The 17,729-nt window shown below is 40.5% G+C and overlaps 1 protein-coding gene across 2 annotated transcripts in view; it reads right to left on the bottom strand.

The window, feature by feature from the left end:
• Window positions 1-3,575: 3,575 nt before the first annotated feature.
• SNX4 (sorting nexin 4) overlaps window positions 3,576-17,729 on the bottom strand; it is a 32,834-nt gene continuing 18,680 nt past the window's right edge. For both annotated transcript variants that reach the window (XM_063161679.1, XM_063161680.1), the window contains exons 7-14: window positions 16,567-16,639; window positions 14,995-15,056; window positions 13,456-13,521; window positions 9,526-9,615; window positions 8,206-8,305; window positions 7,308-7,453; window positions 5,806-5,920; window positions 3,576-5,463 (exon numbers count right to left, since the gene is read on the bottom strand). In XM_063161679.1, the coding sequence (XP_063017749.1) occupies window positions 5,416-5,463; window positions 5,806-5,920; window positions 7,308-7,453; window positions 8,206-8,305; window positions 9,526-9,615; window positions 13,456-13,521; window positions 14,995-15,056; window positions 16,567-16,639 (700 nt within the window). In that variant the 3' untranslated portion in view covers window positions 3,576-5,415. The remainder of the gene's footprint in view (window positions 5,464-5,805; window positions 5,921-7,307; window positions 7,454-8,205; window positions 8,306-9,525; window positions 9,616-13,455; window positions 13,522-14,994; window positions 15,057-16,566; window positions 16,640-17,729) is intronic.

Below are 17,729 nucleotides of genomic sequence, written 5' to 3'. Positions count from 1 at the left end.
ACACCGGAGAGCACACACTCCAGAAAAACCTGATTCAAAGCAGCACTGGGGCAAGGTGACTTTTCTTACACAGGACTGCAGCTTGCACAAGTGGCCACAGATCATTCCTACTGACCACGCAGCTGGCACCACATCCAAGAAGTTATTAAAAATAAATAAATAAGTAAAAAATACTGCTAGCTCAGAAACCTCTGAGTACAACTCACAGCAGTGTTTGTGCCAAAGGGTACCCAAACTGCAAATCACAGTGTAAAACACTGTATTATTAACAGCAACCTACAGCAGGACACAAACTCAGCACTAAATCCTGCATGGAAAAAGCTCCAGACTACCCATCCCTCTGTATTTAGGCTGCAGCTACACCAGGGCTGGTGCATTGCTCTCGTACCTCTGCAGGGCAGGAGGGAAGGGGCGGCCTCGAGCTCCCTCCCGCAGGCGGATCCTGCATCCCGGGCCCTGCGAGCTCCTGCTGGAGACCCACCAGAGGGCGGTCGGGGTTGCCTTTTCCCTCCGACTGCTTCAGTTTCCACCTCTGCGTCCCGGGGAGCCTCGCCGCTTTTATCTTCTGCGGCCACTTACAGCTGCATTCTGAAGAGAATATAATTGGTGTTATCACATGCCACAGATACCTACAGATAACAGAACTTGTTTGCTACAGATGAAGAATGTATTTATTAATTGTAGTCCCTGGCTTGTTGGGGCAGCCTCTTTTAGAGTTGCATCAGACAGCAGGCCCCCAGATCCCATGGTTGATTATGCTGGTGTTTATAGGATTGGGGTGCCCACAATGTTTATGCTGGGTTTTTGAAGACTGAAGCTTCTTCTCCTGTTTTATTTATTTAGGAAGGTGAAAACTACCATTTTGAATATAGATACAAAACGTTAGACAAAATCAAATATCTCCTTCTGAGCTATGTCACACCATTATCAGTGTTGAACTCAGCTCCAAGACCACAGTCATCACTACAAGTTTCAGTCAGAGATTATCATGATAGTATTATATAGCTGTCTTTGACAGCTTTTAAAACCTCCTTACCTCCTGCTTTCATCTTCCTCACTTTCTTTTGGAGTCTTCTCCAAAACAAGGACCACACAGAGCTGCTTTTCCCTTTTCCTGCACAGCCCAGCCTGCAGGAACAGAAGCTTTCCATCTGTTCTCTCCAGTTCCACCACCCATCCCATCTCTGCTGTCCTTCTTCCCTGCCTCATCTCCTCACCCTCTGGTGTATCTCTTCTCAAAACCTGTCTGCCCTCATGTGCAGCTTCACCCTGTCCTTACCTGTCGGGGCATGGCACCATCTCTCCTTACCTCCAAATACTCTGTACTTCTACTGTCTGAAGCTGTTTTCCTCCAAAATAACCCAAATTCCTTCCTAATTTGTCTTTGTTTAATGTTTTAGATTTGTTCTACAACCAGTCAGAGCAAAAGATTCTTGCTGAAGAAAACACAGCATTAGGAAGGTCAGTCCAGGTAAGTTGCTTAAAAGCAACCAAAAGGCAGCCAGCAAAAAAAAAAAAACAAAAAAAAAAAAAAAAAAAAAAAACAAACAAAAAAACCCCAAAAAAACAATAACAAAAAGCAAACAAACAAGTTTGTCCTCTGCATTTGACCCTTCAGAAAGTCAGAACCATGAAATCCTTTTGATAACACTGTATCCCCAGGAAGCACCAGAACACAGCAGCCAGGGAGTCACAATCCTTTGCTTAGCAGGACCTTGAGGCTCTCCTGGCTTCCCACGGTACTCACCCATGGCAGTGCTATTGTGGAGGGGACACAGGTGACCCCCTGTTTCAGCTGGGGGGACAGCCAAGCCTCTGTCACTCAAAAGGCACCTTGCATGTGTGTCTCCATCTCCATCACAGCTGCAGTGAGCACCCTGCCTGCCCCAGGGGCTGCCCACAGAACAAAGCAGCTCACAGCATGTTCTGTCCTGCTCTGCCAAGGGTCTGTCAGGGGACAGACTGAGGGACATCCTTAGGGACACATCCATGTCCCAGGAAACACAGCTCTGCTGGGAAGGCAGGTGGGAGCCCACCAGGCAGGAGCAGATATGGACTCAGGGCAGCAGCAAAGCAACTGCTTACAAAGGCAACTGCTTTTACTGGTGACATCCAGGTGTGCTATACTTGGATTTCACACCAAGGCCTGTGCTCCAAGTTCCCCCTTCCTCCAAACTCCCCTTCCACTTGCTTCCTCTCTGCATTATTTCTAGAGCAGCCCTACTGGGGATTTTCACTGCACATTGTGCCTCCCCTCAGAGCTCTGCAGGCAAACACGAGTCAGAGGCACCAGGGATGGGCAGAACAGGAGGCACAAGGACACGTGGATTAGAGCCCTGCCCTGTCACTGTGGGACAAGCACAGGGAATTCAGACAGCTTCCTTCTGTGTCATCTTTAGGCAACATTAGAAAGTGTTTCTCAGTTCTTGAACCAAGATGAACAAAAGAATTTCAGTGGTAGGGAGAGTACTACAGGAAGATATCCTGAGCTGCAGTGCTCTGGGGCTGTAGCCTTGCTCTGCTGGCTCTGCTGTGTGTTTGGCCAGAGCCAAGACTTTCCTCTGGCTCACCTGCACAAGGCAAGCTCCTCAGCGTGCCTCCAGCTCCAAGATTTGCTCTGTGCCTGCCAAGGCAGTCCCTGCACACAGCTGCCAGGTTAACACTGCCTGGGCTGACCTGCCAGATACTGAAATAATACATTAAAAAAAGAGAGTTCATAAAACTCTGTCTTTCCATTGCAGTTGGCTCTGTCACCCCTGCTACATTTCAGGAACAGACAACAGTAGCAACTAAAATGCAGTGACAAGACACTGCTATTAATGGGGAAGGTGAGAGATAGCATGAGCATTGATAATCCACCCAGCAAAGCTTCCTGGGACAGAAGCACCAGGATCAGCAGATGGATGATCCAGGCAGGTAAACATTTTCACATACAAGCATTTTGTCAAGATTAAGTTAAAATGTTCTTCCTATCTCATTCTCAAGACACCAATTTTTGATGTTTACTGGACAGCTGGCAAAGTGGAACGAGTTACAGGAGTGAAATCCACACTGTAACTGGAAAAATGCACACTTTGCAAGTGTACATCTGTCATGTGGGCTCTGTTACCCACATGGAAACAGCCATTAACTGGCTGGTTTCACCTTAAAAAGTTGAGAAGCTAAAAGAGGAGGAGAAATCTTCACAGTTTGCTATGATGCCCCATACACAGATCACATGCAATGCTTTCCTGGAAAAACAGAAGTAAAAGAAACAAAGTTATTGCAAACTACACTTAATTTGCCTGTCACATAATTTCACAAATAATGCAAAATGTCTTCAAAAGCATCTTCTCTTAACTAGATGGAGACACATGAAATTCAGACAGCTGACTTATAGCAAGCATCTAATTTTGGCCTTAGCACTATGTTCCTACCTAAAGGGAAAGCTGTGCACAATTCACCAAATTTTAAACCCAAATTTGGAGGCCACTTGAGAGCTAAGATGGACAAGAACCACTTTCAAGAAATCAAACAGCAGTTTTCAGAATAGGAAAGACAGAGTTTTTTACAAAAAAACCAACATAACAAAAATATCAAAGAGCAATTTTATTTCTCTTATTTGGCACAAAACTTACAAGAACTGTTTTGTTCCCTTCTTAAATTTTAGTACAACTAGCAAGGAAAAAAAGGCATACTAATACGTTTAATGAGCTGTACAGCAAGTGACACGTGGAAGGAGGCACCAGAAAGATCTACCAAAAAATCAAAGTGCATGAAAAATACCTACTCTGAGTGCCTCATGGTATTGTATTAAGGCACCACTCCTTTAGAAGGTTTACTGAATACATCAAGTGTGCAACTTCTTGGTTTGGAATGTGAGAGTCCTTCAGCCTGCATCAGAACCGGACACTGCAACCTCTGAATGGAACAATGTTTCTCCAATGTTTAGAGGAAGAGAGCTCTGCGTGCCCAACATCACCCCTCAGCCAGGCATGTCACTGTCACATGCTTTGGGAAAGCCAACACAGGTTTTCAGAGTACCAGCACTGTACTTCAGAGTTTTAAGCTGTACTGTGCACCAGACCTATGCATTCTTTACAATGGTTTTATAGAAAAGAAAGGTTGAAGAGACAAAAGCAACATGGGACATACCAGTAAATACATTTAGATAGTTTTATCAAAAGAACATTTAAGGACTTTTGGGAGTATCTCTTACAAAGAAAAAAAATCTGAATAGTGTTATAATCCAAAATAATTAAATACACTTTTCAACAGATTATTACAAAGCTTCCTTCAGGACTACCAATCAAGTCTGACAAATTCCACAAGACTTCAGGAACTTTCAGAAAGGATGTAGAAAAAGCCCAGTATTAGACAGTGGTAAGAGATTTTCATAATTGGAAACATTTAATGCAAATCCCATAACTGCAAATCATTTTATACAGATGTGTATATTACACACATTCACACACACACACACTGAAACATCATTACAAGGGCCAAACAGACACCTTGGATCACTGTGGGTTCTGCACATCACTGCTCTGAAGTATGACAGGAGCTGCACCAGGTTTATTATTTCAGCACCTTCATTAAGAACTATTTGTTTAAGAACCAAACAACTTCAGTTACAGGTGCCTCAGGCCAGATTCACACCAAGTGTAAACAGGTTCCAAACAACCAAAGAGAAGTTGCATCTGCTTCTTACCAGCTTTGACTTTGGTTTTTCTGCTCAGCTGGATCACCAGTCACCTTTACTTGCAGGAAGAAGTTTAGTAAGAAATCAATGCCCATATCAAAACTGAAGTGGGAACCAGTAAATGCAGAATATTGTTATCAAACCACTGTACAACACCTCTACTGTAGAGAGTTTCAAACATCTCAGGAGCTTGAGACTGCTTAACCTGAACTCTGGAAAAACATATTTCTCTATGGACATGCAAAGGCATTTAAATATGAACTCTAGGCATTACAATATTTCATTTTTGTCCTCTTATGGCATAGACCTCGAGAACACAACTGTGTGCCCCATTATAAAACAAAAGCACCCTTGAGCATTAAAAGTTCTAAACAGCAAGGGTTGGAAAGAAGGGCATCTGGAAGTGATCTACACATTACAGAGCATGGTGTTTCACAAATCTCTGAACAGTTTAGTTCATACTTTCTGGGATAACTTTCCCAATACCTTTGTCCCAATACAGAGCTGTAGTTTTCAGTAACTCTTTTACCCCTGCATTCTTTGCTACCACATATAAAACGTGCCACAGAAGTGGCAGTCAAGCCTAAACATTTAACAACATGTCCTTTTCATCCTTTATTAACAATTACATTTATTTCATGATTTGTATGTAAGTCATGTAGCAATATAACATTGGTGTTATACACTGTGCTTCCGTTCTCTGGCACTTGGAGGAGGAATTCATTTCCAGATAGTCACATCTTGCTGAAGCATTCCTTTGCATTGGTCCAAACCTGAATTCCCTTTTAAAAGAACAGTTAAAAATCAATAGGTGGGAATATACTCTATTTGCAAACCTCATCCACAGCTTTCTTCAACAGAAGACTCTACAAAGAAGTCCCATAGAACTTCACAGAAGGTAGAGACCACATTGAAATTGGATCACACTATTTTATATCTATATTTTATATCTATCTCAACATTAACATGTCACTGAGTTCAAGAGGACAGACTATGTGGGAGGTTTTATGGTGGTGATTTCCAATCTTCTGTGACTGCCCTGTTCCCAGTCACTGACAGTGTGCATCTGCCCCCCTGCTGACAGGACAAACGCGCTGGGCCAGCCCTTCCCAAGCCACACGTACCTTTTTGCACATGCTAATCTGCATTACAGCATAGCTTATAAGTGCCTCCTTCAAATCATGATTCTTCTGCTCTTTAAACCGTTCAATGTCAGCCCAGGCACTTTTCACAAAGTCTCTGAAATTTAAAGCAATGATTTCTGTTAGAAAGTGTTTTACATGTTCTACCCTCAGTTCTGGACACTCAGCAGAGAAGCTGTGTATGACAGTGCTCCATCTTTCAGTCAGTAAATCAAGTCCTGCAAATACAATGCATCCCTCAGTGTCCTCATTTTACAACTGGCACCACTATGTAATTCTCCACCTTCTTTTGAAGGTTTTTAACCTAGAGCTTCACAGGATACATTAGGATGTTCGTTTGGCTTGGTGTTTTTTCCCCAGGAAATATCACTGCCATGGAACCAGAATAAGTCAGAATATAATTATTTTCCTTCAGATTGTGTTGGGGTAATTAATTATCTTTACGCCAACATTCAGCACACAACACTGCATGTTTCTTTTTCAATTGTCAAGTCAGAATCTTTATCTCTTCAGCATGAAAACTCACTTTTTGTCAGGATGTGAGACAGTCAAGTACAATAAACATTTGCAATGCAAATTTAACTTGGACAATTCACTTCAGAAATTAATTTTGTTGGTTTGGTGATTTGTTGATTAATTTTGTTGATTTTGGTGTAGTCAGGTCACCTTAGCTAAAATGGAGGCACATATCTGTAATTTCTACTTTCACTTGTGCTGGACTAGCATTCAGTTGAAAATTGCTTCCAGAGCTGCAAAGGCACATCTCAAATACATCTGCCAAAATTATTAAGATATTGCCTTTACTGAGCGTCTTGTTGCTTTGAACTATTCATGAACTAGTCTTACCTTTCCAGCTCTAATGTTAACATACCAGGGGATACCATGTTTACCCCTTATGTTATGTGACAGACATGCTTTTACAAAATCCCATTGCTTTAAGGACGTTGTTTCCTGTTTTTAATTTTTGCACACCTGAAGAAAATTTCATTAGAGCACCAAGAAGCAGTTACCCAAACACAACTCCCCAGACCTTCTAATCTCTTTCAAACAGGAGTAAGGTGTCCCCCATAGGAGAAGTTGCTGAATATGGGCTCAGCACCCTTACACACAAACCAAACTAAATACTGTATTTGAAGCAAATCAGCCTTTGAGTCTCAGCCTACTCAGCTGCAGACCTCCAAGCCCACCTGCTAAATATATTACTAGTGGAACATAAAAGCATGCAAGTCAGTCATTAGAGTGGGCTCAGTAACTGGGAAAGCCATCAGGTTTTACAAAAGCCATACACTCAGACCAGAAGCTAACTGCATGTACTGCACTTTATTTCACAACTTGCAGCTGACAGGAGCTTTTATAGACAGCTCATAAACACCAGGAATATATTAAAAACACTTATAAAATGCAAACACCTTCAAGAGCATCCAGTCAAGGACTTTTGCTAAAACAAGCCCTGTGTTTTCTTTGAAACAGCCAAGTCCATTTACCTGCCCTCCAGATTTTTAGACTTCAGTTGTTCTTCTCCTTCCTGTATCTGCTCCTCTAGAACCTTTATCTTGGCTTCCCTCTGCTCAGGGGTTTCTTGCCCAAAGAGCTTGCTGGTCATCCCCTTCAGGGAGAAGGTTCTCACAGTCTACAAAAAACAAGGATACTCTAGGTTTGGCATGTCCTGAGCACAGCCACAGGACATCAGGTGACTTCATTGCCATTTGTCCTTATTATTTGCCTGATTTTTTTGCTTTAATTTCCACTTCATTATTTGATAAGTAGCTCTGATGACTCAGGCTAGACTAAGTAAAGTGGGGAGGAGATAATTTGATGTTCAAACACTTTAAAGCTGACAAGGGTGAACTTTCAGAGCAGATTTCCTAGTGAAGTAGGAAAGAAATTAAGAGAACCAAAAGCCATAAAGGCATTCCATAAAGAACATCAATAGATCCAAGAGCAACATTAACAATTCTAAAACTGTCAGTTACCATTTTCAGATAATATTTTAGGTAATCTTATCTCCTACATAAAATAGACTAACACAACGTATCAATAACACCCACTGTTCAAAAGGCAAAGGAAATCTTCCAGAATTCCCAACATTTTCATTTTTAGGATAGAGTTGTCTATAGATAGAGTGTTATTCTGCTCCAGTCATATTTACTGCAATCTTCTACTTGCTCAGTATTCAATAAAAGACATTTGGCACAAACAGTTTAAGTCTCCAAGAACCAAGTTACTTTAAACCTCACATGTCTCCAGCTCATATGATACCACTTCTCAAAAGCAGCAGCCAGCATGCTGGTGCCATTTAAATATCATTCTAAGTAACTTGGCTCAAGTAAAAAATAAATTCAGAAAGAGGTATCTTGGAGAAGAAAGTGGAAAAAGACTCACTCCTGTTGCCAGCTCCTCACACTGCTGTTTCTTAGATGTTAAGTCCTGTGCAGCCATTTCCAAATCATATTGCATTAGTTCATGCTTCCTGCAAACTGCCCTGAAAAGTAAGTAATGAAAGATCTGTCATGAAATACTTTGTTCTGCTATGTTTCCCTCCATTTACACCTTACAAATAGCATCATGTTTTGTTTGCTTTTTGACAGGAAGCACCTCTAATTATTCATCTAGCCCAAATTCAACAGCCCTATCACAGACTGCATAACTCTGCAAGTGCTGTAGTTAAGCAAGCTTGCATCAAAGCATAAATAAAGTTTTTAGTACAACTGCATTCTTCTTCTCTTTATAGACTCATTCCAAGATACATTCAGCAATACAAGCCCCACCACCTCCTTAAGGACACCACTGTAAAACAATTTAATTCAAAACACATTACAGAAATATCACAGCTTTGACAAAAGATACCTGGAGATGGTGCCTGTCACAGCAGCAATCTATCAATCCATCATAAAATTCATCACATTTTCTTTCTTAAACAATGAAACAAGAAACTGCTTCTAGACTCATACAGTGCCTTTCATCTGGAAAAGAGGAGTTTCCTCTGACCACCTGCAGTAACTCCCAGTCCTGTGTGGGCTGATGATGCTCCATCCATCCTGCACAGCCGGATGCACAAGGGTGTCCCAGGAGAGGCTCCCACACAGCAGCCCCTGCATTCACCAACCCATTCATACTGGGCCTCTCCAAGAGGGTCAGAGCCAACCCTTGTAAAGCACAAGAGCTTCAGGCACAGCCTTGCAGCATAAAACAATCTGCTTTTGTGTCCGTGCTTGTTAGGAGTGACTGACAAAGACTGACATGAAACAAAACAAAAAGTTGGTATTTAAGTGCACAAGACTGTGCAGCAGATGAACATTAAGCTGGGCATGTTGAAAGTTCCTGGGATTTGTAATGGCTGTAACAGCTCTGTTTGGCCTATCTCATTTGAAAGCTGGAGCTTTCAACACATTGGGGCATTATTACACTGAAAGCCAAGGTAACAGTGGAACCAGAGGAATAAACAGCATTTTCTTCTATAGTATACAGACTCTAACATTTCTGCCTTTTCTCTACTGGTCAGATCAGCTCTAATTTGTTTGCCACTCACACGGCAATCAAGTACAAGTAAGCAGAATAAGAAACAAGAACACAGAGACTCCACTACACTGGAATTTCTTCTTCTCAGAGAATACAAGAGGATACCAGACTAAATTAAACATCAACATCACATTAGAGAAAATGCCTACAGCTTCCTTTTGAGCTCTAGACTTCTGTACATACCGCAGTGCTTCAGCATAGAAGAGATACTCCTTCAGCTGATCTGCATAGTGCTCCTCTTCTTCCAGTATGTCATCAATAGAAGCTGCATATCTAGTGAAAAACAGCCACAGTTAAATGTAAAGCTGATTAATTTAACCTTTAAGGATACACATCCAGTAACAAGAGAGAACACCCATGATAAACAGCAAAAAGGACTTTGAAAAGGGTTTTTTTTTGTTTTTAATTAAACTCTGAATCAGCTAATGTCAACATTCCTGTGGGCCTGCTTCTTTGGTTGTTACATTGATTCATTGTACAATGAATCTTTTGACAAGTACAAAACCTATCATAACTCTCCTGCTGAAGATGAGACAGCTTTTCTTACAGGAAAAAACCCCAATTTATTCCTTTTCTTCAGTGGGCTGTCAATAGGCAGCACCAAGACAAAAAAGAAAAAAAAAATGACACAGTGCAAAAGAAATCCTTCAAGGCTTAAAGCATTAAGGGCCAGGAATGTGAACATCACACCTTCTGAAAAGCAGAGGCTGCTTTCATGGCCTGTTATTCAGTGTGAATACAAGATAACTCACAGGGGTGCCCTGAACACCACAACATTTGGTCCCTCCAGCTCCTTCAAAGTCTGTAGCTTTATCTGCTGTGTAAGTCAGGCATATTAATTCACAGCAACAGGAAGTTTAACCCTCCTTTTAGGGAGAAATCTGAAGTACAAGGGCTTGGACCAAATCTGCAGCTCTTGCATTCAGTAAGAGTTTTGTTGTGTAGGCTACAAGTGGCAAAAAGCACTTTATTTTTCTAGTTGATACTGCTTATTTGACAGTATTTAGTGTGTTCTTGCTAGCCAAGGTGACTGTCTTGGACAGATTTGCAGGGACAGGCCTAGAGCTATCTGCACATCCCATTTGGCACAGGCACAGAAATCAGATTCCTCTGTAGCCTGGCACTCAGGGCACGTGCCACTGGGGATAACCAGGATGAATGAGATCCCACACTAATACCTTCATCTATTCTGCTAACTCAGGTTGGATTCTCAGCTATGTGGCAATGTCACACACCTGCAGGCTCTCTGAAGTGAGCATATGTCCATTCTTCTCTAGCAACCAGCACAATGTGACCCAAATGCTAATTATAGCACCTCTTGGCTTTCCAGTTTTTGCAGAATCTTTCTGTTTTCCCTTTTCTCCCTATGCCTCTCCAGTAATTGGCTCTGTGGAAGAAGTGGCAGAGTCTCAAGCTGAAAGGGAATCAGTAACATGAATCTGGGAAGTTTGCAAGTATGATGAGTTGTTTTGATGCTCTGTGAAATCAAAGACATGGCACACTCAGGAAAAGCCCCACCAAGGCTCTTGGTGATGAATAAATATAACATGTGAAGTGGTCAGCAACAGCAGACCAGTTTAAGTAGAAGGGATTAAAGAAAAGGGAAAGCAAGAATTCATATTATGAGCCAGTGTAAGGATTAAGTTAAAACTGTTGAAAAATGCACTTGTTCTGAAAAAAATCTTGCAGCCACAAAGGTCATAAATGGCTTACCCTATTTTAAGTTCTGCAGTGCAATAATTTTAGTATAGTGGTTAGATTTCTCAGGGCAGCAGATGGACCACATTTCATTTTCAAGTAAGATCTAAGTTTAGAGCAGTGCTAGAGCTCATCTGTGGCAGATCAACTCTCAGAAAAGAACTTCAACAACAAACAACTAAAAAATCTCACCAAACAAAATCCCACCTTACCTAGGCAGGTTTTTATACTGAGTTTGATTTGGGAGGGAAAGAAATGTAATAAGTTACATTTCTGACTGCCTAAACTTGGGCAAACTAGAGGAAGTGTTAAGGAGAAACATTGCAGCAAGTTCTAAAGGTACCTGATATGGTCTCTTTGTGTAAGCTGTCAACTAAACCCTTGTTTTAGTTTAGACTGGTTCAATATATAATGACAGTCTAGCTGATACAGAGATAAAGGGTCACTCATTAATGGAATAAAGGACAGAAATCAAAGGTCTGGCACTTTTTTCTTTCATCTTTAAAATGCTAACTATAGCCACTCACTCTTTCTCAGCATTCTCTCTCACTTTAGCAAGCCTCATCTTGTAATAAAGCACACACCCAGAGAAGCTTTGGGGTGTCTTCTGCAAACTTTTTAGCAGTTATAGATCATACTAACCAATAACAACTCAAAAGCTTAAATAAACATCTAGTTAAGACCACAGCATATGGGGTAGATAGAGAATAATTAAATTAGTTTTGAAGTTTAACATATATATTAGGGAACCTTCTAGAAGTAGCTTTTTGTTGCAATAAATTTCCACCTGATGTCATGGGAATGGTAACTGAACTGGTAAGTTATACTTTAAAGAGATCATAGATATGAACCTTAGTGCTAGGAGACCACATGGGTCACTGAATGAGTTCCTGAACCTCACAACTGCTGCTTCTTGCTTGATTGTCATCACTGAGGGATTGCTGCTGTACAAGAGTGCCAGAGCACAAGAGATGACAGACAATGAAAGCTACCTCAGACTTCATGCAGTGAGTAAAATTACCTACAACAGCAGTTACCCACTGCCATTACTCTAGATCTTTAGCCCTGTGTTACAGACAGAAATATTAAATGTTATGGATGTGTGAGAGGGTTCAGCCTCCTGATTAAGAAGTGAGACAAACTTCTTTTAATTGGTTATGCATCTCCAGGTGTTTGACATTTTGGTGTGGTGTATCTGAACCACTGAAAACCTTGGTGTGATTCCTAAACTCCACTACATCATACCATGTTTTCACAACCTCTTCAACTCCTGCCTACCACAGCAGGTGCTTACCATTGTATTCCACCCCTACTTCAATTACTTTTCTTCTGAAAACAGAATGCTTTCTCCATTCTTTGTTCTCACCAGAGCCCTCCACCATGAAAATATTACAGCTTTTCTTGTATGGAAACAACCCCATTAGACAAAACACAGAACTGTGAATAAATTATTCAGAAGTGGTCCAATTCTTAAAGATTTTCCAAAAGCAGAATTACTCTAAAAAAGCTGAGGGCATGGCTCTTGAAACCCTTCCACTTGGCAAGGCCAGTTAACAATTAACCTGTTAACTTGACACCACCAATAACAATCAGGCAGTAGTATGTAAATCTGCCCTATAAACTAAACCTAAGAATTTATTTCCACAGGAATTACACTTTATTGGTAAAAATATTGCATGAAGTGCCAAACAGCTTCCATCTCTTGCTGGAGTTGTTATTTATCTGTTGTGTGGGATTACAGAAGAGGAATCAGAGTGGTAAGAAATGCTGTTTCACTTTCTGTATGTGACTACCTGAAAAGCAGAAGCCATGAGCTTAGAAAATCCTTTCTGTGAGCACTCCCAAGTGCCAGACTCTTATTTTGAAGGCTGTGCTTCACATACTCTGCCAAATGACTCTAAAGATGCAAAGAGAGATGATTCTGTACTTTAATATATCCAGTCAGTGTTTGTTTCAAGAATCCACTGGAGTTTTGGTGCCGATTAATTAAATTTCTTAACTCCCTGTAATTAAGTCCAAATCTGTGTACCATCTACTGCATGGTACAAAATGCTGCTATCAAAACCAAATGGATCTCATCAGGTCTGTAGTGCATTAAAGTTGTATTCCAGTTTCTGGCATAGTAGCTTAAAAGAAAAACTGGAAGGATTCCAAACACTTCTACGATTTCAAAATAATAATAAAAAAAGAAACCCCTCTGGTTCTCCTGAGGCTTTTTGAGCTACTTAATACAGTATATGGATGCTAAAACTGTGCCTGCATCCAAGGCACAGAAACACTGTATACCTAAAAACAATGCACCCCCATCTTTCTTGGTACTCATATGTACTTTGGGGTTGAGGGAAAAGAGAGGAAAGAGGGAGAGTTTCCACATCTGGCTTACATCAAACTATCAGATATTCAGTCAGTACTTACACATCCATGTGGTGGCCAGCACTCTGCAACCCATCCCCCATCTCCTTCTCTATTGCACTCCACTCACTGTAGGAAAAACAAACGAGAAACAACATCACACATGAAGGGTAAGGGAAGTTAATAAGCTGCATCCTGTATATAGTTTCTTTCCAGGTGACACCTGAATGGAAACTGCCTCAAAATCAGACTTGGTCAAATTGGTTTTTTTTCTTTAAGGAACACCACTGACAATGTGAGAAGGCCGTTTATGGCACTCTGTAAAACAACTGTCCCTAAACTCAAAGTCACAAATATAGTTGGTTTGGGATAGGTTTGGAACATAACCTTGTTTAAATAGCTGAAACTCAATTTAAAACAAAATCAAACAAACAAAACCAAACCACCAAGCATTTAATGTGAATGGGACAAGGGACTACAACAATGGTCAACCTTCTGAAATACATTCTGGGCTCACCAAGAATATACTAAGCTTTCCAGACTTACAGGGTACAAGACAGAAGCCTCTCATTCCAAAAACCAAATGGTGAATTTGACTTTTGTAAGCATTTTACTTCTCCTGAAACTATGTGATGTATATAGCTTTATGTTTCATTGCAGACTCTTGTTTAGTTCTATTAATAAAAAAATTTCCAACTTGCAATTGTCTCAACCACCTATTTATATCAGAGATATTATTTAGATAAAGAAAGAAACAGACCTACAAAAAAAGATAGCAAGTTACTTGTTCTGGACATCCTGGTATGTACTCTGCCATTTTAATTGTGTTCTCAGCTTTGAGAAACCTTATGAGAGTTCTTAGTTACAAAAATTACACCCACCACTCTTTTTACAAGGAAAAAAGAGGTTCTCCTTATATTTCACATAATTTATGTGTAATGCATCTATTCTGTCCTTCACTTTTTCATAAACATTCCACTCTGCTGATGTTGATATTTGTCTTTGTGTTATTACAGAACTACACCTAATTTCATTTTAAAACCCCCAATGAGAAAGACATCTGCAATCCATTAACCCAGAGAATTAAATTTAGCACTTGAACAGTGTGTAGAAGCAGGAGGTTTCCCTTAACCAGAAGTTTAGATTCTTGAATTCTCCAGTGAGATGGAAAACTTGAGCATGCAATTCCCTCATATAAATCAAAAAAACGATTGGCAAATGCACTTCTAAAAGCTACTAAAATTGGATAGATATAATTGTTGATTTTTATCCATTAAAAGAACCTAGAAGCTTTTTCAGAGACAACTGCATGAAGAATAGTGAGTTACTTTCTGAAGAAACAAAATGCCAGTGCAGCAGAAGGAGGCCCAAAGATCTGGTACACAAAGCAAAAAGCTGTAGTCTTGCACTGGAAACTAAGCTCAGCAGATCAGGCAATCTCTGCACACAGCACAGAAATCTCATTAGCACTGCAATACAGAGGTTTTCAAGATAGACAATGCAATGTTTCAAATATACTTTTCAAAAGCATAGCACAACCAAGAAATTCCCTTCTCTCTCCCCATAACTATGTATGTATTTAAACACTGGATGAACTCTTACCTGAATACTCTTCCATAGTTGCCATGGACTTTATAGACACCATAAAGCCGGTCTGCTACCCTCTAAAACATTTTAGAGACAGGTTTTGGTCATCAACATTAACTGCAATTGCTTTGTGAAAACCCACATACACACTCCAAGCTAAAGCCTTAATGTTCTTACACAGGTAAACTCTAGATTAGGCCTAAATCTAACATAAGCCACAACTGAAAGAAAAAAAAAATCAACAGCATTAAGTCCTGGAAGACTGAAGTCACAATTAATGCTATGTTGAAAAGTAGCATTTCAAATCTATCTTTGGAAGTGCTCAGTGATAGGATATGTCTGTGGAGACCATAATCAAGCTCCCTTCAGTTTTTGATAACCAAATATAAGACATTCTTTATCTGAATAATGCCAAATTTATGCACACACTCATTTACTTAATTTATAGCTGGCAAGTTAGAAGTCCATCTTGACATCAATAGTGTAGGGAAACCTTCAGTAAAAGTCTAACAAGTGACTTGGTTTTTCCAGCAGCTGTGTGAACTGAGGGAAAGGAAATGAACTATCCATTGCAGAACTCATTGCTTGAGCTAGAGGTCATTTCAGCTGTTTGGAGTGCCAGTACCTGCTGCAGCCAGCACTACAGTGCTGGCAAAACCTCAGAAGAAAAGACATGTGTACACTCTGAAGTGTGAGTTGTAATCCAGATAATGCCCTTGGAATTATGATGTACCAATGAATGAGAATAAAGTTCTGCAAGAGCTACCATTGTTATTATGATGTCTGTCACAGCAGTAGGAAAAAGGAAAGAGTAACAAATTGCCCAACAGATCTCACACACACAACCCTGAAAAAACAGGACTGTCTGTAGAACACCACTTTTGGGAGTGATTAATTCTCTCAAGAACCTGAGTTTAGCAGAGCAATCCATTACTGTCCCCTCTGCCACACAGGCCCACTGAAAATTAAATCACTGTTGAACATACTAAAAAGAAGTATCATGCTCTTACTATTGGAATTGCAATTTCTTATTTCCTTTTTGTGTCTTTAAAAAAATAACAACCTTCCACTCTCAACCCACAGGGTATCTAAATGCATTACATAATTGTTATCATCATTAGAAAGGCTATTATTCACTGCAGATATCAATGAACGAGCCAAAAAAAGAAAATACATAGTGGGAAGCATAAAGGATTCATACTAGAAGCTCATTATATGTCTGACCAGAAAACTGTGTTTTGAGGCCTTCCCAAACATTCAGCAAAAGCAACTTGTCTGCTGAGTAGAGAGAAGCAGACACCTCGCCTCTGTTTAGAGCATCTCCCTGTGATACGTGACTATCACAGCACAGGGCAGATCAGCCCTGTCAAACCCAACCATCAGATCTGCAACTCTTCCCCCTCCCAGCTCTGTACAGTCAGTGCCCTCACCTCTTGCTGTCTCCTGCTCCACACTCCAGAGACAGACTCCCTCAGGCTAAACTGCCCTTATTCTAGAACACATATACCACTGCTCTTGACTAAACAAGAAATACAGCCTTATAAATAAATCATACTATTTGTCACGACACGCATGGGAAATACTTACAGCTCTGACGCGCAGAAGGTGTGATATGACAGACTGCAGTTCATCGCTGTAGTGTTTTAGCTCAGTAAATCTCCTGGGAGCAGGAAACAGATAGTACATCATTAGCCATCATGAAAGCAAGCTTTCACAGCATGCACAATAGAGCCACAACCCTGCAGCCAGCAAGCAGAGCCTGGATTGTGTTGGAGTGGAATTAGCTGAAGACTCCTAAAGAAGTGACTGCTGAGTTTTATTTCCCTCAAGTGAACAAACATCCCAACACTTGCATGATTGCTGGTTTTTAAGTGCAAATGTTGAAGGCTCAGATCAAATTAAGAGATAAAATTTTATGAAGTAAGAGTAGTTAGCTGAAGTTATTACATCACTGTTTTGCTGTTAGGGTTTTTAAATGGGATTTGTAAAAGCAAGGGTTAGTGAATAGGAAAGCTTCAAACAAATAGAAAGCCAAAATCTGCTGAAGCATATTTCTCAATAAAAGCATGTTTACATTTCTGACCTGACAAAGACACTTTACTTTCAAGCTGCCTCTATCCAATTTTGGGCACAGTTTTTCAGGGGTTCAAGGAAACATTCACAATTACATTTTCCCTAAGGCAAATCTGTACAGTTACTGTAACATATGAAATCCTACTGAGACTTGTACCTGCACAGGAGCCACATATGGCTGAAGACCATCAAATCACTACATCTCAACAAGGTACCAGACAGGCAAGCCATTGCATGAGTGACTTGTGTACACTGCTGGCTTGTCACTTCTGGCAAAGAGGCATTTTATCAGCCAGCCCAGTCAGCCTTCAGAGGCAATTTTAGCTGATACCTTTAGCTTTTGCTAATAACAAAAAATATAACAAAAATAATCGTTTGCCACAGCTTTGCCAGTGACAGGTAACCAATTAAACCACAGCTACAGCCTCTTGTGTACACATAAACCCTCCCTACTACACACAAGTCTAGCTCATGACCTACTTTGGTACATAAGAATGTATTTATTTCATCCAGATGGGAAGCCAGAAACAGCTTTACCTAAATTACTAAACAATTATTGAAAATACACACAGAAGAATGCAACTAAAATTAAGGAATAGGAGACTGAGATTAGTGTTCCAGGCTGATGTTCAAGAATTAAAAAAAAACCTTCATCCCTCCTCCCACCACAGGCACAC

The sequence above is a fragment of the Melospiza melodia genome, chromosome 8 (assembly GCF_035770615.1).
Source record: "Melospiza melodia melodia isolate bMelMel2 chromosome 8, bMelMel2.pri, whole genome shotgun sequence".
In the NCBI taxonomy this organism is placed as follows: domain Eukaryota; kingdom Metazoa; phylum Chordata; class Aves; order Passeriformes; family Passerellidae; genus Melospiza; species Melospiza melodia.
This window is presented reverse-complemented; position numbering and strand designations above follow the sequence as displayed.